The sequence below is a fragment of the Eleginops maclovinus genome, chromosome 5, assembly GCF_036324505.1.
Source record: "Eleginops maclovinus isolate JMC-PN-2008 ecotype Puerto Natales chromosome 5, JC_Emac_rtc_rv5, whole genome shotgun sequence".
NCBI classification, from domain to species: domain Eukaryota; kingdom Metazoa; phylum Chordata; class Actinopteri; order Perciformes; family Eleginopidae; genus Eleginops; species Eleginops maclovinus.
In genome coordinates, this window is record NC_086353.1 from 3,252,068 (window position 1) to 3,272,774 (window position 20,707).

Consider the following 20,707-nt stretch of genomic DNA (forward strand, 5'->3'; position numbering starts at 1 on the left):
GTAGACTACATACCACTATTAAAAAATATATATTATACATAAATGATATTATAAACATGAAATAAAATAAATAAATACATATATTTTATTAATAATTGTGTCTTTATGTTATTAGTATTTGTATAAACTAATATCGATAATATAATAAAATAAATAACTACTTAAAATGTATTAAATGAATAATAAAATGTATAAAATATAAATAAATACATCTATTTTATTAATAGTATTATTTTTATTAATAAACAAATTACAGTTATGTGTATGGTCAAAGGTAGTGACACTGATATGTTGCTGTATTATTATTACACTGGGCCTGGATGAACAGCTACTCTTTAATTACATTATTGGCCTGCATTTAAGGAATTATAAACATGAAACTATACTTGAGTAGAAAAAGTAAAAGCAAGCATTAATCATTATGCAAAATGGCTTTTTTCATAAAAATGAAAACCATATTACTAGCTCACATTTTTCTATAGATTTATGTGTAACCTTCACCAGTACCAAGTAACAGCTGATTACAAATTGCTACTTAGCATATCACAACCTTTATATGTTGATTGCCTTGAAAATGTAGTGGAGTAGAAGTAGATCCTAAAATGTAGAAGGAGGCAGGGCAACCCAGTGCAGTAAAAAAATAATAGAACAATATGGAAATGCAATGCCCAATGCCTTTAGTTAAACACTTAATAAAGCACCACATAACATCTACCCACCTTAAGCAAACACTTGATGTAACAGGAAATTCATGGACATTTGCTGAACTGACACCAACAGTGTTTTTGTTCATTCATCTTTAAAATTGGAGACAAATTACAAACTGATGTGTGGTCAGTTAAATGATGATGGCAGAGACCTAACATTGGGATGTGTGTGTGTGGGTGTGTGCAATGTAGGGAGAAAGAATGACAAGACACCCGTCCATCCACGTGACCAAGACTTTACTTCACAGCTCAGTGTCCTTCAACCCGTACAAACACAACATGGGCTCCAACATCCATCAAACCTTTGCACTGTCAGCAGAATCCAAGCAGGTATAATTTCCTCTCATGGTTAACCCTGTTTTTCTCATGCGTAAAAAACAGGCATAGTGCCAACACATTGGAACAGAAGGTTTAAAGACTTGAAATGTACACTTTGCTTGGCAAGATAAAAAATAAAGATGTCTTTATGGGAAATGATTCTATTATATACAATTCAGAGCATAAATAAAAATAAAAACACCCAGAAAATAGAATGATTAAAGCATGCCCATTGTCACACCATGAGGAGGAGGCGAGCGGCAGAGCTATTTATTTTGTGTTCACATCAAACTCTTCTCTTTATCCAAGACCATAATGAGTACAGGATATATTTACGAATCTATAATCACATTAACATTATTTAGGCATTCAAACCAGTCCAATTTGGTCTCTTTTTTTGCCAGTTTATCCAAATAGGAAGGGGAGCACTATATCAAATAGTTTAAGGGTACACATTTTCGTTTTCCGTCTACAGATTGAATGTATTTGTGATATACTTCACCATGCAATGTGAACCAAGCAGGGTACTGTCAATAGAAGAGTAGTATAGCCGTGGACAAGCTGGGAGTGCTGTGTAAGGTGAAGAGTTTCTGAAACTGGTCCTGTTGGGAGGCGATGATTCCCAGCTCCAGAAACCAGTTAAATCAGGGTTTTGAACAAGGGAGCATAAGACATATCCATAGCACCATGGCAGCCACGCTCCTGTACAACAGTTAGTGAAGATTACTGGAAGCCCATGAAGATAGTTCAGTAAGCTGTCCTTGGAAAAAAAGTGTATGTTAAATGAATTGAAGGTAGGTGATTGTAGCATCACAGTCTACGATGGAGTCAGGTGAGAACCTTTGAGGCGTAGCTTGTCCGAAGACTGATTATACACAAACATGTTTCAGCTGTGAGTCTCTTTGTATTATCTAGCGGGCACCACCTTCTCCCTGGCGTTAGGCTTTCCCTTGGTGGTTGGTTTCGGCCTGGTCCTGGCGGGCGCGCTGCCGGAGGAGGAGGTCTGGGCGGTGGCTTCCTGCGAGACGCTGCGCCGCATGGTGGTTGTAGTCCTGGGCGGGAGCACGGGGACGGTCGGGGCTCGCACCGAGAGGGGCTGCCTGGACGGACATACTCTCTGAGGGGAAGGGCTGTCAGTCCTGCAGTGGTTGGAGCTAAGGCTGCGTCGGGTGCCGAACAGGACTCGGAGGGGCATCCGAGGGCTGCCGGACTGGCCTGCAGACGGACGGGGACACAACGAGGACGACCTGGGCGACATGGGTTTGGATTTCCTTTGAGTGCTGACAGTGCTTAGTCCAATTTTCTGATTCCTGTGGAGATACAGTAACAGAACATTGAACATGTTATTTCAAGGTGTATTCAGATTCAGATGTAGAATAATGTAATGCTCCTTCAAACCTTCAGAAAAATGTAATCAAAACTTGTATCCCCTAAGAAGGAAAACCAGAATCATACCCTTTGGTGGTGCTGGAGTCTGGTAAGGAGAGAGGAGAAGGAGCAGCGAGGCAAACGGATGACGGCTTCTTTACAGGGGTAACAGGTCTGGGGATCCTGCTCCTGCACTCCTTCGAGCCTTGCTCTTCGGTAGTTTTGAGACGGGAGCTCCTCTTGGACTCGTCCGACGTATGCGTGTCCTCCTCTGAGCCGGCGGTCGACAGAGTCTCAGAAACCCTCCTGCGCTCATCGTCCCCAGATGACAAGGACGATGACGTCCCGGACAGCATCCGCCTCCTCATCCAGCGACCCTGTTGCTTTTGGACCAGCATTCGGGCCAAGTCCAGCTGCCGTGCCCGCTGCTGCAGCCGAGCCCGAGCTGAGAGGGAGGAGGACTGCTCTGAGCCTGAGTCTTCTTCCGATATAAGTATTGGAATTCGGCTTTTGATTCTTGGTTTTGTGGCAAGCAGTAGTTCTGATCCAGTTGACTGAAGCTTGGCAGGTTCTTCACTGGATGATGGCTGTTTCTGAGGCTCCTGTGGTGGATCTGTAAGAGCAAGGGACATGGCTTCTGGGACAGGCTCCAAAGACTGGGCCGGGATTGGCGACGGACCATTTTCAGTTTTGGGTTGTTTGTCAACCGCTGTAGTTTGTTCGGGCACAGCCTCGTCTAGAAGCTCTTCTGTCACAGGCGCTCCCTCTTGCTCCTCCTCTACAGCCGATGCCTTCAGGATGGCCAAGACTTCCCGGTCACTCTCCTTGGAAGAGTGACCATTGGAAGACATAACATTGAGGTGTGATGTCTCTGCAATATGGATAAAAGTGCGCTCGACTTTGGTGAAGGGCGGCGATGCAGGAGCGATGGGAGTGGAAGGCCTTAAGTCTGACCTAAGAGCAGGCGACAAGCGCCCGGTCTCGGAGGGTTCGGGCTGAATCGCCTCCCCGACAAGGAGGCGGTCGGCACTGAGAGCAAAGGGTGTGGCCAGCTCTCCCTCCAGAGCATGATCACAACCAGAGGGAGACTTACGAGTGTCTCCGGGTGAGAAGAGGACGAGGGTTTTGGAGGCGTCCTCCATGTCAGGGTCTGCATCAGCAGCCGAAGCATGCTCCCTTTGGCCCCTCTGGTCCTCCGCCATGAGTGTCGAAGGCGCGGCATCCTGGCTACGTTCAGTGCTCTTCTGACTGGCCTCGCTGTTCGACTCACTCTTTGTGACGTCGTCATCCCTTGGCCCCGGAGGCTCTTGGACTTCCTCTTCTGGTGTGCCAAAGCTCCGGCGCTGAGGCAAAGTGCCGGTGAGTATAACGGTGAGGAAGTCGGCCCTCTTGACCTGGAGCTGAGGAAGGATGTGGAAATGCTCCTTCTCGTCGCTCTGACCCTTCGTCCGATAGTCCGGGGAGGTCGGAGATGGGATGCTCTGCTCCGTGGGCGACAACACCTGGAAACAAAACAACAACACTCTTTATTAAAACTTAATCTAGTATAAACAACACAGCATGTAGCTAAAACAAGTAGGAAAGAGTTCACTCATTGAATTTGTACTACACCCATCACCTTTTAGCAGCTTAAAGTTTATGGGCATGTGTTACAAGTGAAACCATATGAGTTGTGAAATAAAAACATGTTTCCAAACATATGCACAACCACAAACACAGTGTCTTACCACATCTTTAGGCCTCATTGATTAAATACAATTTAAACGTACGCTAGTTAGCTTGCTAGCTCTTAGCCTGCTAAGTAATGAGGGAACGTTCATCCATTCTGCTGGGATTCAAATCAAATTTCTTTGTAATTTATTCTTGTTACTTTTTCCTCTATTAGTACAAACATGCATTATTTTTTAAGTCACAATCTTTAGGGCATAAAAAAGAAAGGACATGTTTTGAATTTCAAGCTAACGTGTAGAAATTTCCTTGGTCTGCTAACGGACCTGCTTCAAGTAAGAAAGACAGCAAAACGGATGTATTTGCCCCCAAAACCATTTTAATGTCATTTTGGTTGTACACAAGCTTTTCAAGATTGTCTAGATTACATACATTGATATAAAAGGCACAAAAAAATGCATTGCAGAGTTTATCCTTAGACAGCACGCAGTCTGATAACAGGTGATTTTCAAGTGTTTCCCTTCATAAAGATTTAACGTACAGCCTGTACATACATACTAAACCCCCGCTAATTATCATGCTATTAGAGATTAACTGCAAACCTAATTACTTTCTACATTTCTGTATATATGTACACAGTTATCGTCTGGATTTACAAAAAGTTTAAAATACATGCTTCACCTGTAAATTATACAAGCAGAACTGTACAATCATACAGTAGTGATAGAAAAGAAACGCCTATGTGCTGTACAAGTGAAAGACACTCACGGATCATCACACTGAAAACACTGTGAGCTCTTCAGTCCACTTTACCTCGACAACAGACACACTGCTGTTATTGCAAAAGCTTTAAAAGAAACATTCAGATAATTTGTCGTTCAAAGAGTCATATAAACCCAGCTAACTGCAAGATGGATTGCTAACTAGCCTGATAGCTAACAAGCTAGGTGGTAGCTAGGCTAGCAGTTTCCCCCTGCTTGCAGTCTTTGTGCTAAGCTAGGCTAAACACATTCTGAATTCTGGGAGTAGGCTTTCTTAAAATATCTGACTGTTCCTTTGAGAATAAACTACTAATGACACACAAGTTTCATACTGATCTTATTAACAAAATGTGTTGAACTAAACATGGAGACGAGCTTTCACCTCTAAGGACGCAATGTGTGTTCTCTCTATAGACACGTATCTGTACAATATCACCCTGTTATTCCATAAACATCAGAACTCACATATCAAATATGCAATAAAATGGATGTGTGGGAGGAGCATAATACCGTCTTTTTTTAGTACATGTTTATAAGTATAGCGAGTGATTCATGAGATATAAATGTTTTGTGGCTGACTGAAAAAGTGTGTGGGACTTAACAGTGTTAACAGCTAGATCCACACTCATCCATGCCTAGTTTTGAGGAGAGTCTCCGGCTTCAAAAACGCAGAATTGTCAATGTGATTAAAACGTTTTTTTAGCATTTGATTAAATCTTCAAATTGTTGATTTTACGGGGCTAATTCATAGTTTGACCACGGAGCTTTACTACTGATGTCAGTCACATCTGAGCTCTTTTTAATTTGTAATCAATATAACTGCAGTACATGGTTTGTTTGTTTTGTTTATTGAGTTACATTTCAATAATTAGTTTTGCTTAAATGAACTGATGTCAAATGAACATATATATTTTTCAACATTGGAACACGAGGTTAAGTGGACATGACTTTCCAAACACGATGAAATTTGGCGTGTTCTTTCAGCCAAAAAAGGCTATTTTTCGCAGGCTGGCCAATTATTTAAAGTTTGCACTCCTTTAAATGAATAATTGGTGTCCTTATACAAGCGAATGCTAACAGCACCATGTTGGACAGCCTTTAAGAACACTTTGTACTGCCAGCTTTACGTATCTCTGACTTGCACTACACAGGTTTGTTTGGGCGATTTGAGATCTTTTTTAATCAGTGTTTTTTTTTTGTTGCAATGTTAATGCTTTTGAATGGATTGTTGACGTGCAAAGAGCTCCAGTACGATCCAGAATGTAGCTCTCCCAAAATTAGTCGACTTTAAACGGTTCACATTGGTTGTGAAACTGTATCTCTGCAGTGAAGTTGTTGATTCTTATCCCATCAAGTATGATTTTTAAATCAGCAAAAAATTGAAGTAAAATTGTTTGCAAAAGCTTTTTATCGGTAGACTCAAACAGCCAGGTATTAATAGAAGTCCAAGGTAATTCAGCAGCATCATGCAGCATGACTTCCTCCATTAACAATGGATGTAAATGTTCACATCTCACAGCATAATTACAGATGTGATGATAAGAAAAGGCTCTTGCTGCTAGTCAGCTCTGATCCGTGAGTATCTCCTTTAGTAGCGGTGTGAATTATTTACAAAAAGAATCACAGACGTTTTTCAGTCAGAGGTGTATATTCACTGTGTTTTAGTTGTAATTACAGTACAGTGTTGTTTTTAGTCATTTTACAGTCAGAGGTGTGTGTCGTACAAACAGTAGATCTCATGCAAAGAGTGGTGACAGTCGGTAAACAGTATCTTGGTACGACATACCGCCTTTAACGCTGTAGATCTTTTTTTTATTAAAGTGTATCGTCAGCATAAGCACACTCAAAGCCTTCTGTTTTCTAACTGAATGTGGCACTGCGCTCATGGTGACACAGGACAAAACATTGACATGTATCTGTGACAATCTTGTACGGTAGGTGAATCATTTTGCAGACGTGCAAAATAAAGTTAGCAGCTAGTCCACTTCATACATTCTGTAAGTGGTTGTACTGTAACGCTATGCTAAATATAAAACAGGCGGGACGTCCTGAAATCAGCATGAAGCAGCATGAAATCAAACTCAAGTTTCTCCCCATCAGACCGGAGCTGCGATGCGCCTCGGCACAGAGGAACATGCTCAGGCTGAGCTAATGTTGATGCCTCAAGCTCAATGAAACAGCAAGTGGTGCATATTTACTTAATGTAGCCCTTAAACACATTGAGAAAGCAACCGCTTCACTGAACAAAATGGCCGTCCCTATCTAGTCTCATGTAGTGTACTCCTTAACGTTTCCGGAGGACACTCAAAGCAACAAACCACAGAGCGCTGCTTTGGTATGACGTTAGCAGCGGCCTGAATATCAAACAGGGTTTCACAGCTCAACACTTTCTACCATCACAATGGATACACAACAAAAACTACCCCACGTGTTTCTAGATCTTCTTAAAGCCTCAATCTCTCAGGATGGAACAAGCACTGATTCTTGAAAGGACAATTTAATTAAAGACAAACTGGTACATTTTCCATTTTCTGTCACAGTAAAGACTCTCAGATCTTTTTCTGTAATTTGACGAAAGTGTGTGATAAATCTTCTCAAACCGAAGATTCAATGTTGGTCACAAACGCTTAATGTTCTTAGTTTTGAAGACTTTTCATAAAAGGGCAAACACAATGAAGCCAATGACAATTAAATATAGAAAATCTAAAGGCTCTGAACAACTAAACAGACTTTTTAAACCTTAATTAAAACAAACTATTCATTGATTTCAAATCAACTAAGGAGGTCATGTTTCCGGCTCTACTTTAATATTTATGAAACTTGATAATAGAATTTGAGCATGGCCTAAAATAAGAACCCATTCAATCTAGGAGCGGATTTGATTAAGAATAGACCAATGAGAATGGGTGGTTTTCGGGGGGCACATTGCACTTTTTGAGCTTTTAGAAAAAAAAGCACATTTTTAAAGACAAACCTAAAGCTAACTCTTTGTAGGGTTAAATTATTGTGAGATTTAGGATGTCTGTGACCCCAAAACGGTTTGATTCCCTCTAAAACCAGCACCAAAGTATGTGTGATCACTCATTCAATCTATTCACAGCAGTTCTTGGATGTTTGCCATTTTGTCCTCACACAATAATCCACAAAATTCACTTAGAATAGATACAGACTTTCACTAAACCCAACAGATAACGCACGTCCAGCTGGTTTCCAATTGGTCAACACTGAAACACACTCTGGCTACATTGCCTTAGTGTGCTCTTACGATATATTTGTTACTGACTGTAACGTTGTTCTGTCTAATTGCTTGTGAAATGCAGAAAATGGCGCACTGCGATGCAGAATAAGACAGCTGTCACTCGGCTCCACAGCTGTGTGTTTATAGTGGTGGTTTCTTTTTTCACATATATTACTTTTCATTCCTCCTCGTCATATTTTAAGATCTTCTATCAGATTGATTTCCTTGCTTCCAGGCAGTCATTGTTCTCATTCTGTGGAAATCAACTTGAAATGTAATACAGATCTATTATGTCTGACTTCTCTTTGATATAATCATGTTTTAAAACAGTCCTTGGATAGGAGTTCAACGATGCTTCAAGTTGATTTTCACACGAATGAACTGTAACTAATTACTGCCTGTAAGGAAGAGAAGTCTGAGGGTTTCATTTGTGTTAACCACCAGAAAGTCCTCTCTATAACATCTTACATTTCACTTATTGCATCCGTGTTTTGCATCCATGTAGTGAGAGCCTCAGCCCGGCCTGACCGCCTCTCCGGTCAACTCAGTGATAAAGTGCAACAGTGAAATCCAGCGGTCAGAAAAAACGTGATGGAAGAGGAAGCACGATGAAAACCTCATAAGAGACCTTTGTGAAGTATTTTTCTGGTCAAGCTCACGGCCATTTTTGAAACAACCAGTCTGTGGTTGACCATCATGTCAACTTTACAACTCTTTATTAGGTCAGCTGGCTAAAACAGCGACAAGCAGCCTTTAAATTAACATCAACAACTGCCCATTAAACAGCAACCAACACAAACAGAAACCACCGTCCAAATGAGCTTTGAGTCAACAATGACAGTGTATCTACATCAAGTAGTACATGTATCTGCACCAACATTAACTATTGATGACATTTCTATTTGACCTTCCTCCTGAATGAAGTATAGGATCAACATCATCCTCTGGAAGATCTGGATTGAACTCAAACACATCATCCAAATGTGGAGCGATGCAGGCGGGACATAAAACAATTGAATCTCTACAACAACCCTCTGAAGCTTTAACCATCTGTGGTTACTGAAAGCTGGTTATCTTCAGATTATGACTTCAGCACCTCATTATCTCTCAATTTTACCATGTTCACCATCTGAGTGTGGCCTGTTAGCATGCTAAAATCAGCTAGCTCGTTGTAAAAACCAGGCTCAGCTAAGGCTTACAGTATTTGTCACAAGTTCTGCAGGAATTTGGTGAAAAGGCAAGGAATTGGATGGATTAAAGTCATCTAGACAACAAGTCATGACCATCAAATGAGGGGAAGATGAATTTCTGAACCAATTCTTTTCACAATCCATCCAACAATCCATATATTTAGGATACATATTTCACTCAGAAACAATAATGTCAACCTCATGATGGCGCTAGACGTTCAGCAAAGTCAGAGGGACTTGAGAACATGAATGCTTGAAATAAATCTCACGCAATCGAGGTGATGTTAAGAAAGGTTGTTTTCAGTCTGGATCAACCAATCCCTTTGTTTAGTCTTAAAAAAAAGAGAACATTAAGTCATAATCTCAAGATAATACAATCACAGCTGCTCAAAGAAGAGATGCAACAATCACACAACAAACTCTAGGACCAGAATATTTGGGAACTAAACACACCAACATGTTATCTCCCTTCCCATGATGCTCTATGTCGAACTGTTAAACCCTTCACACACACTTAGCACTCCACCTCCATCTGATCAATCATACAAAATAGAGCTAAAAAAAGTGTCACATTGAACATAGGGTGCTTTAAATGCAAAGAGAAAGACAGCTCGGTCTGCAGGCTGATGGAGGCCTCGCCCTGTCGCTCTGTGGCCTTCAACAGCTAAATACCATTTCTAAAAACAGTCCAAATAAATTGAAGATGCTAACTTAAATTAGCAAGTGCTACATTCAGCAAACATAAATGTGAGCGGTCGTCACAGAAGCGTTTCATTATTTTGTGATTCATTTCGTTTGCTCGTTTGTGTTGCAAAAATATGTCTTGTTTTTATTTCTTGTAGTGAATGTAGTTTATATTGTCCATTTTCTTTTCTCTCTACTGTAGTGTTTTATCCTTTTTATTTGAAACATTTATATAAAATGTATATTGTTTATTTTCCTTCTGCTATATTGTTGTGAATCAATTTGGTGAAATGAGGGGTTTTTGTTTTAGATTTTTATATGAAAGACATTGTGTTTTTACTCTTGCTAATTTGTGGTTTCTTTTGCTATTTTTTTTGGGTGAAATATTTGCATTTTTCGGCCACCGTACTTCCACCCAGCACAGTAACAGTTTGTGTCATAAAGGCTGAGTTTTAGACATCACACCTTCAGAAAAATCCTTTTCACAGAGAAAAACTCACACTTTCTCTCTTCACACACATAACGTTTAATGGAATCAGAGCGAGGCTTTCGGATCACTGGTTTTGTGTCAGTGAAGACGCGTGGTAAAGCGGTGTCGGTGTGTATTGCTCAGGGACGGGATAATCGGAGAGGGGAAACGCCGACTCCAAATTCTCGGTGCAAAAACTTGATCGCCGGGACGACCTGCATTCCTCGACGATCGCTCCTTCGTTTTTAAGCAGAAAAAGCAGATCAAATAAATAATAAATAAATAAATGCACCAATACTGTAAAGCTTAACAGTCTGTTAGCAGCCTCAATCTGTTTCACTTCCCCCCCCCTTTTTTTTAGCGGACACAATAAGGAAATATTCAGTTTCACATTATTTCCTCCAGGTCTGCGGCATGTGCAACATCAGGTTAGCAGAGACGCTTTTCAGAGTTTATTGCATGGAAAATATTTCCCGTTGTCAGCACTTTTCTCCTCTTCTTCTGTTCCTCTACTAGAAAATAAGTTAGTAGAGCTACGTGAATGTGTGTGTATATGTATGTGTGTGCATGTGTGTGTGACAATACATGTTTTCCAGCCCAGTGGAGCTGCTGTGTTCAGTCATATGGCTTGTTCTGTTTAATTAAAATGTGCAGTTATTATCTGGCTTTCAGTGTTCATTATGTGTTAGTGTTTGTATATGCAGAGCCACCAGTGCACGGAAAAACCAGCTCATTATAACCAGTTTACTTTTTGTACCTTTCTTTTATGTTTTTTTCAAAGGTGCACTCCTTGTGTTTTCCTACAAAACACCAAAATTAACAAAATTAGGGAATTTACACATGATTTTAAGATTAAGGGGCACTTTAATTAAATCAGTGTAACTTTATTTAAAGATGTGCTAAACTCTTTAGTTACCTCGGATACTGGTTGAGCATTTGTAAACACTTAATTGGGGATGAAATCAAAAGGATTTCAAAGATTTACTGATATTTCATTTGCTTCATTATTAAATCACACCTCTATCAGTTCAAGATCTTCAGTTTTTACAGACTTTATATTCTGCTGGGGGTCAGAAGGCCGCAAAACTGGTTTGACCAACTCTGCATATACAGTATATGTACGTCCATGTAAATATTTCTGTGTTGTTGATCAGTATAATTCAAATGTGTGTGTGTGCATGTTGCATGTGTGTGTTCTGAGTCTGTCTCTCAGTCCTCTCAGCTGTTGTTCTTGTTCATGAGCTTTGCTAGCATCTGCTGCAGCTGCGTCCTCGACACGTTAAGGACCGAATGTCTGCTCCGTGGGCTGCCGGGCGTCGGCAGAGTGCCAGCGTGCCGCCGCCGTAAGGAGGCGTTGGCGGCAGTGATGTGGGCGGGGCTGCTCTCTGCCGAGCGGCTCCTCTGGATGAAGCTGCCTCCGCCGTGGGGATACTGCTCCGTCTCCAGGGTGGAGGAAGAGAAGACGTAGGAGGCCAGCCTCCTCAGCTGATTGGGCCGCGGTTGGTGCCTCTCCTCGTCCAACTGCAAACAGACCAATCAGAGAGAGAGAGGGAGGTTAGCAAGCAGGCTGTTTATGAAAAATAAATGTATTTTAATGTTTAATTTTTCCACTACGGCTACATCCCAACACTCTGAATAGACTTCCTGCCTTCGTCTCCTTCCCCTCCCTGACCAGGCGTTAGACAGGAGAGAGCTGATTGGTGCTCTCCCACATCTAAAGCCTGCAGCTGATGGGTCAAAGGTTGCGAGGGGAGGGACTTGGGAGGGAAGCTGAGGGAGTGTTTGGGTAAATCTGGCACTCTGTCTAGTTACAGCTATCAGATACTATCAAGAAGCTATAAAAAGTTAACAGAGAGCCAATAAGGTTGTTAGCTGTGTTGGGTTGCCAGATTGGTCAGACTAGCATCCCTCTAGTTTGGACAAATGGTGATGAAAATACTTTCCCCCACAAACAAGCACTTTAAAAAGGACACACCAGCACGAACACTGCACATACTGTAGCTCACTAGTCTACGACAGTCTGAGCCTGGACAACTGACACTTTGAGCTTTGGATTTCTGAAGGAAAAATTACCATTGGAGATGCAAAAAGAAAACAGGGAACACAAAAGAGAGATGGAGTCATCAAGCACACAAAACACAGACACACGACGGAGGAAATAAAAAGGGAGGAAATATGTCTGAACAGAAGGAAAAAGGAAGAGGAGGAACAGAAACTGAGTGAGAGAACAGAGGTAAAGGACTATTCCTAGACTGTGCTTACCCCGAAACATCACTTTATTTCTTCTTCTGTTGTCCCAATGGCACCCTCGCTCTTTTCTCTGTCTCCTCAGGTGAGTCAAACTCGACATACTGTGTACTTTTAAAGCGATAGGTTGGGGGGCAAAGGCATCAGTAGTTATGTGGAAGGGGGGGAGGGAAGAATTGGAGAGGAGTAAAAAAGAGAATGGCGGTCCTCCATGGTTGGCGGCGGAGAGCTCGCTCTGAGTCTAGCGGTGACAATCGGCACGAGAAATAAGCAGAGCTTGCTAGAGTATTTCACTAATGGCGGGATTGTGCGCACGTTTCAGCACGGCCTTAAAGGATTAGGATGTTACGCTGCAGATAAAGTGAGATATCAGTGGTGATGGATTAACGTCCAGCCTGTAAACAGCAGCCACCAAAGTACGGAGGACCAAACCTGACTGATTAGTAAAAATAAATAAAGGAGTGCATGAATAACTCAAATGGTCACATACATGTAGAAATGAAAGCATAAATGGACAAGGAGAGTCAAGATATATATAAAAATAAAGTCATCACAAATAAAAATCCTCAGGTGAAAATGAAATGTGAAATTCAACGATTCCACATTCATTTCCCATTAAACCAGCTTTGCATATTCAGACTCCCCAGGGTTATATCCTAATGACCCACATATATTTCCCCCAAGCCACCATCAGGACAACATTTCACAAGAAATACACACACACACACACACACACACACACACACACACACACACAAAAAGAATCAAAGGAACTGAATGTAATGAGATAATCTGGAGGAGTAACTGCTTAGATTTTAAGAACCCGACGATCATTCCTGCAGAGCTGGGCAAAATATGTATTGCCTTTACTGGTTTTAGTGATGTGTTTTTCTGAATTCATCAGACAATCTTGTAGTTAGATCAAAATTGAATTATTGCACAGCTCTACTCTCCTGCAGTGCCACCCTAGGGACACACTGTACACGTTTATCTCCACTGAATTAATGCTGACTTTCCACTTCTCACATTTCCTATCTAGTCAGGTTTGGTCATCCATAACAAGGAGAATGCTGCTTTGTTTTATAGCATGTCCATTTGTCAGTTCCTATACATATTGAGTCCTAAATGAACAATTAAAAGCTGTCAGTTCAACACAAACTCTCTTTTTGTTTTTGTACTTCTTACTACCTTTATTTTTTTGTAACAGACGCCAGGAAGTCCCGAGAGATTGTTTCTTTCTTATCTTGTGCACAAACCCTTTTGGGACTTCCGGGCCTCTGTATGCATTTGATAAAACAGTCCCTTAGTTTTAAAAGAGTTGTCTTTTTAGTAATCTGAAAAGGTTTCATTTTCAGATCCACACACAAATACTTTATATCTTTTTACATGACCTGTAGTTAAGACTTGCCAGTTTTCTGTATGTGTAAACAGATGGACAAGAGGAAGTTTACTGGATTCACATTTAAAAATGTACCTTAAATGCATCGTTGGATCACCAAACACACAACAAAATGTTCCTGGATGTCGCCGACCTGAACACGGTGGCTGTCCATGAACACATGTAACATTCTCCATATGTTCGGAATACTTCTTCCTGACTTCTGACTCTTTTCCTGTTCCCAGACTGTGGCTGGTGCAGCAGGATGTTAGAAATAAAATGGTTATAAATCAAACCTTTGAAATATACTGCATAACCCCAAACTTTCTCCGAGCTCACCTCTGATGTTGTCTCAGTGCTAGTTAATATCTGACACACAAACTACACCCAGAAAGAGAGCCAGCCGACTGAAAAAACCACGACAATCAAGTTGAACCAAATCCTCTGTCAGTGCAAAACAAATCATAATGATGTACTAAGATTTTCATCAAACCACAGCACCAGAATATTCAATCTGAGGTTGATGACGTATTTTTAGAAAGACATATGAAGACATATTCCAGCCCAGTGTCAGTGTTTTTTGAGGTTCCCAGTTATTGAAAGAGGTTATTGAAAATATTATTGAAAGATTTGATGTATCCAAAACTATCCTCCAGTACAGTGTCTGTTAGGGAAAGATTGTTGTGTGTGTGTGTGTGTGTGTGTGTGTGTGTGTGTGTGTGTGTGTGTGTGTGACTATTAACGTGTCAGAGAACATGAGAAGCACAGCAGAACAACAGAAGATGAATAAACATCATCAACATCCTGACATAGAAACATCATGAGTCCCACAGGAAATGCTTTTTTCTTTCGCTCATTCACTCCTTCAGAATAAAACAAAAATCATGAGCAAACGCAAATGATGGAGCAACTCTGATGCAATATGACGAGGAGAAGCACTTCTCACACAGCTGGGCGGTGAGAAATGGTATAGTGTCACAGGCAGTCGAGGAAGAATCAAACCATCAGCACCAAAAAGTGACACAGGTAAACCAACACACCTGGCCTGAACACCTGCCTCAGCAAAGCTCAATAAAGCAGACAAAGACAGGAAAAATCAGCCGTCATTTAATCACTTTTTGGCACCTAGGATTACTTTTGTTCTAAGATAAATAGGACTATACTAAAGCACTGGATAGAAACACATTTTAACAAGTTTGAGCAACCACAGCTCCCATGAGGCTTTGACAGCAGGCCAGTAGCAAAGACCCATGGGATATGGTTTTGCTTTTTGTAAGCTTTGAGAAAGTGTTGCATGTGAAATAACACCACATATGATAACAGTGTGCCAGTAAAACCTAAACAAGTTAAAAATAGTTTCTTTAAATGTGTCATGCTACGCTAACATGTTAAGCTTCTCTTAGACTGTTGTCAGGAAACGTCAATGTTGCACCAATAACAGCTCCCTTCATAAGGCCGACGAGTGCACAACGTTTCCAGCAGTGAAGCAAAATAAATATCACAAGAAGATTGTCATCACCATTTATCCCTGCCATATTAAATCTATCATGGGATATTTTGGCCGCTGCTGGTCAAACAGAATGACTGCATGTGACGCATGTTGAGCTACAGACACACTCCTGCAGGAGTCTGCCTGCCTGTCATCACTGAGACACCTTAAAAGGACAAGTCCAACATGAGTTCAGATGTTTTGCTCTTAGGAAATACTAGCCACAACACTAGCTAAAGGCTAACTGGAGAGAGGCACATGTTCTGTCAATGCTAATCCTAACTTTTATTTATTTTAGGAGAAATCTACTGAAGCCAGGAGTCAAAGTTTGTACAACTGTCTCAACTGTTGGCGGGTCTTGCACCTGATTTATCCCACAGATCCAGGGATTGACCCAACAAAAGCCAAAGAAGGGTAATCTTAATGTGTGAGCTGACCATCTGAACATGTTGGATTTGTCCTTTCAGATGCATGTTGACCGACGGATGAATGAGGTGGAGCAGCTGCTGCAGAGCGCCTCCTTATAACGGTCATCAGAGCGATGAGTCTGAACAGCAGCCGTCCACTTCCTCCTCTGTCCGCCAACATTGAGAGTCTCCTCTGATTGGTTGGCTGAGTCTCTTACCGGTCTTTGAGGTCCAATGGGCTCTGACTCTCTCCGGCGGGGACGTCCTGACGGCAGCGAGTGACACGGCGACTGGGCGGGGCTACCTCCGCTCCTCCTCGACGCCTCCTCCTCCGTTAGCGTTAGCATCCCTCGGCTACTCTCCCTGGTGTGGGTCTTTGGACGAACCACCAGCTCCCCTGCAGAAAAACAAAATGTTGACAAGGGACAGAAAGTCAACACTAACAAGGACACATTGTGATTCAAGAAGCAGTTTAATACTTTAGTAGTTATAAGATAACAAGACACAGCATGCTCATAAGGCTCCCTCTGTATCCATTCTTTGTGCTAAGCTAACACGCCTGGCTCTATCATCGGACATATTTGTAAAAAGCTAATCTGCCTTCCAATTAATAATTTAAAGACACATTTGTTATTGTTTAAAAGTATACAGGAGCTCCTACCTGCGGCCCTGAGCCTCCTCCTCTCCTCCTGCTCCTCCAGGGGTCGCAGCTCCTCCGGCTCCTCGTCGGTGGTTCCTGACGTTGTGGGTTGGAAGTCCCGTAGCTCCGTCTCTTTGTCGATGATCACCCACTCTTTGCTGTCGAAGTCCTCCTCCTCGGCCAGCGGGACGGAGCGGATGAAGGCGTTGCTGTGCGCCTCCTGGTCGACCGACGCCACCGACACTTCCTGCCGCCCGCTGGCCAGCCGGTCACCGCGACAACCGGGGTCGACCGACAGCATCTGAGCCGGCTGGGAGGAATAAACGTGACGAGACGGAGAGCCGAGGATGTCCATCCTGGATCTGGAGACAGACATGAAGACACAGGAAAGCGAGTTTGATTTTGACTTCATCAGCTGTACATTTTCACCCACGTCAGTCGAGCAAGTCCTAGTCAAGCGATGAGCGGCAAAACTAACCAAATCAAGTCCCAAACTAGTCTAAGCTACATTTCGATTCAATGAGAGTTAGTCCAAGTCCAATTCAGTCAAGACCTATTTCTTATCTTGAATGACACACATTCTCTTTAAGTCTTTCACTTTTTGTCTTGAGTTTTCCTGTTTTAGCCCCCCCCACCCCCTCCAGTGTTTCCTGTAGTTTTAAATCACCTCTGTCCGTAGCCGTCGTTGCGGCCCTCAGCAGCAGACAGACGGTCGGACTCGGGGCTGTTGACCCGGCGGTATCGTAAGGACCGACCCTGACCTGTCGGCGATTCGGGGACTCCTCCTCGGACGGGCGACGCCGGACACGCCCCCCGACCCGACTCCTCCTCCTGACCCCCCTGTGGAAGAACAGGAGGTGATGAATTACAGTACCAATGACATTGCATTACATTTAGCAGAAGCTGTTATCCAAAGTGTAATCAACCATGAAGAAGCAAACTCAAAAGTAAGAATCCTGCAGGTACATTTCCTATCCATAAACCCAACCAGATGAAGTGCCACTGCATGAGCTTCACTTAAACCCAAATCCTTTGCAAGTGCTAGAATTTTGTTATTGAAACCTTCCGTGTAGAAACTAGAAGTGTCTAAAAAGTGTCGTATTTCTCTCTGAAAAGCACTGAGTAGAAGTATAAAGTATCTGTAGAAGTTCAAACCTTGTTCAGGCTGATCCTGAGTCTGTTGCGGTTGAAGTCCGTGTCCTCCCACGCCTCTCCAGTCTCCCCAGTGTTGGGGCCCCCTGACTCCCCGGGGGGTCGGCTGGTGGGTGGAGGGGGGGCGTTCTCTTGATCACTGAGATGTTCGTCCTGCAGAACGTCGTCTGTGTTTTCCCGCTGCAGATCTCCAGGGACCGGCGTGACGATGGCTCTGTGGACACAAGAGGGTCTGCTGTTTCAGAGACTTTTTAAGTGACGCACTGAAGGTAATTGTGGTGCGTGCTTTAAGCCAAAGTGAAAGCCAACCCCTATTTATTTTCCTATTGTTCAGATTTTGGAACAAGCTTTGTGTTTGGACTCTCGTTATTTGTGAATTGTCTGTGCTGTTTCTGCCATTTTTCTAGCTTTATCTTGGATGCATGCTCAAGATTTCGCAAATTCTCGCTGCATTTTTGTTGGACGTTTTTGAAGCCCAGAAACATAATTTTATCAATATTGTTTTTTAATTAAATCCTCCTAATTCTGCTTTCCAGCGAAGCTTCAACACATTCAGATTCTCAAAGCATCACATGTTGTCTCCCGCTCATCTCTAGGAGTCTCTCATGCAGCTGAAGGTTTGTTTCTTACCCCACCATGGCGGCGGTGGGTCGGGTGTTTTGCTGAGGCTGGCTGGAGGCGCTGGTCGACAGCGTGACGTCACCTCCTCCTTTCTCCCAGTCGAAAGGCTCGTTCTCCGTGATGATTCGCTCCTTCATGCTGTTCTCGAACACCGACATCAGCAGCTGGGACAAAACAACATTCATAAATGAGACCTATTGCCCAGGTGTTCACATTGAAAAACAGACAGCACATATTTTAAATCTTTCTCAGCGCGTACCTGATAGTCTGGTTTGGTGTAGTAGTCCAGGGCCAGGACGTGGTCCAGGAAGATATTAAACTCTGAAGGCATGTGTTTGAGCAGCATCCGATGGTCGTAACGCTCTTTAATCTGACCCACTTGTTCCTGAAAAGGACATAAAAGATCACTTTCAGCTGAAGTGACATAATGAAATTCAGGTACATCAAACAGGTGATGCTCATCAGGCAAAAGCAAAATAACACACTTTTGAGACTTGGTACTAAACCTCATCTAGGATCTGAAGATCTATATAAATCTGCCAGTTTATTTCACAAAATGCCACTGTTGTTTTCTTGGGATTTTTAACCCCAGCCTGTGAAATGTCATTGAGTAGTAACGTAATGGTTTTGTTTTTTATTGCACATAAGGTAATACAACAGGAAACCAGGAAAGTCACACTTATTTGCCACATACTGTTTGGCAAACGTGAGAAAGTCTAGTGAAAAATAGTCAAACCTACACATTTAAATCCATGGTTATGCATTGAAAGCTCGACTATATGAAAGATATTCTGTTGTTGTTGATAATAGAAGTGTTTAAAGGAGTAGAAATACTGATTTGTTTACCTTATCTTTGATTTTTCGCCATGGCAACTGTCCTACAGCGAACTCCACCAACATGTAAAATAATGACCACAGGTCATCATGGCGACCCATTTCCTGGAGGAAAGAGAGGACGGTCAGTTGTATCAGTAAATAATATAATACAGCCCCTTCATAACGGCTGGTGTTACACAAATATGAACCATGCAGGGTACAGTAGGATATACCCATCTTTCATTCACTGTAATTAATCACATTATTTATGTAAAGTTTAAAAAGACAACAAATAAACACACTGACTTTGTTTTTATGAGCATTGACTGAAGCGTAACGGACCGTCCCTCTGAAACCCGCCACAGTCCTCGGCTGAACACAAGACGAAGAACAAGTTAGAGATTATTCACATCAACAAGAAATCCTCACTGAAGCCTATACCTCTAAATCACACACTGCCGCTCGATTAGGTAAACACAGATCTAATAATAGTGATTCATGTAAATCCTGTTGACCAAAAACATCTGGAGACAGGACAAACAGAACCATAGTGACACATGCTAATGGTTCTTCTCTGGCTATGAGTGCCTCATGTCTGTGGTTCAATTTTTTGTAGAAGTTTTAATGTGTTGATCATTTATTTCTTCAAAACCTGAGCAGTATAATGCCAGTTAACCGGGGCTGCCACTCCACTTCAATGTGTCACACAAAATGGCCCGAAAATACTAATTCTATTGGTAATAAGAAGTCAATAACCCATTACATTTCAAAGCTGTATTATATGAGCCAGAATTGAAATGGAGTGGAAACCACGTCTAACTGCCTCTGTGAATGTGTCGCTTCATTTCACAATAACTTTGCTGTAATTATGAAAAAAACTGCAATAATTATACAAATATTTCAGGTATTATTTCACTGAATGTTCTGCATTGACAGGTTTCAGGAGCAAACAAAGCAAATTATAACCAAACAATAACACAAACACAAACGTCAGCAGAGGGTCACGCTGCATCTACACAGCCTCCAAATCAATCAAGATGTTTCCATGGTGATAGTAATCATAACTGTGTGGTGGACAGGACGTCACCACGTGTTTATGATCCCCTTGACGACTGGAGACTCGACATTGGGCTTTAAAGTACGTACGAAGTGAGTAATGAAGTTATGAGACTGTTTTCTTTCCCTTCGATGGCTAATGGATTTATTTAAAGCAGTCCATCACATTTCTCCGTGTTGTCACCTTAACTCATTTCGATCTTGAGGTAAAATACATTTCCATTTGCAAAGATGAAGTCTTAAGTAGTGTGTCCATCCTTGTGAGCCCTCTGTCTTCTTCTTCTCTCTTTACTTCTGGAGGTTTAACCACAGCTTGTGACAGAAAATGGTTTTAATTGGTGCTGCATATTTATTTATAGCAACAGATTTACACATTAATATACACTCTAATGACTTCCTGGTTGACGTGTGGAGATGTTTTTCTATTGCAGGGGTGTCCAAACTATGCAAATCGGCCCTCAGCAAATTCAAAAAGCATAATGGACTACAGCCCACACA

General features: G+C 42.0%; 1 protein-coding gene across 1 annotated transcript in view; it reads right to left on the reverse strand.

Annotated features, from left to right (window-relative positions):
* Positions 1–942: 942 nt before the first annotated feature.
* ttbk1a (tau tubulin kinase 1a) overlaps positions 943–20,707 on the reverse strand; it is a 35,725-nt gene continuing 15,960 nt past the window's right edge. Inside the window, exons 7-16 of the mRNA XM_063882823.1 lie at positions 19,460–19,525; positions 19,184–19,276; positions 18,597–18,722; positions 18,347–18,501; positions 17,720–17,930; positions 17,232–17,404; positions 16,586–16,926; positions 16,143–16,321; positions 2,481–3,895; positions 943–2,335 (exon numbers count right to left, since the gene is read on the reverse strand). Of these exons, the coding sequence (XP_063738893.1) occupies positions 1,933–2,335; positions 2,481–3,895; positions 16,143–16,321; positions 16,586–16,926; positions 17,232–17,404; positions 17,720–17,930; positions 18,347–18,501; positions 18,597–18,722; positions 19,184–19,276; positions 19,460–19,525 (3,162 nt within the window). The 3' untranslated portion in view covers positions 943–1,932. The remainder of the gene's footprint in view (positions 2,336–2,480; positions 3,896–16,142; positions 16,322–16,585; positions 16,927–17,231; positions 17,405–17,719; positions 17,931–18,346; positions 18,502–18,596; positions 18,723–19,183; positions 19,277–19,459; positions 19,526–20,707) is intronic.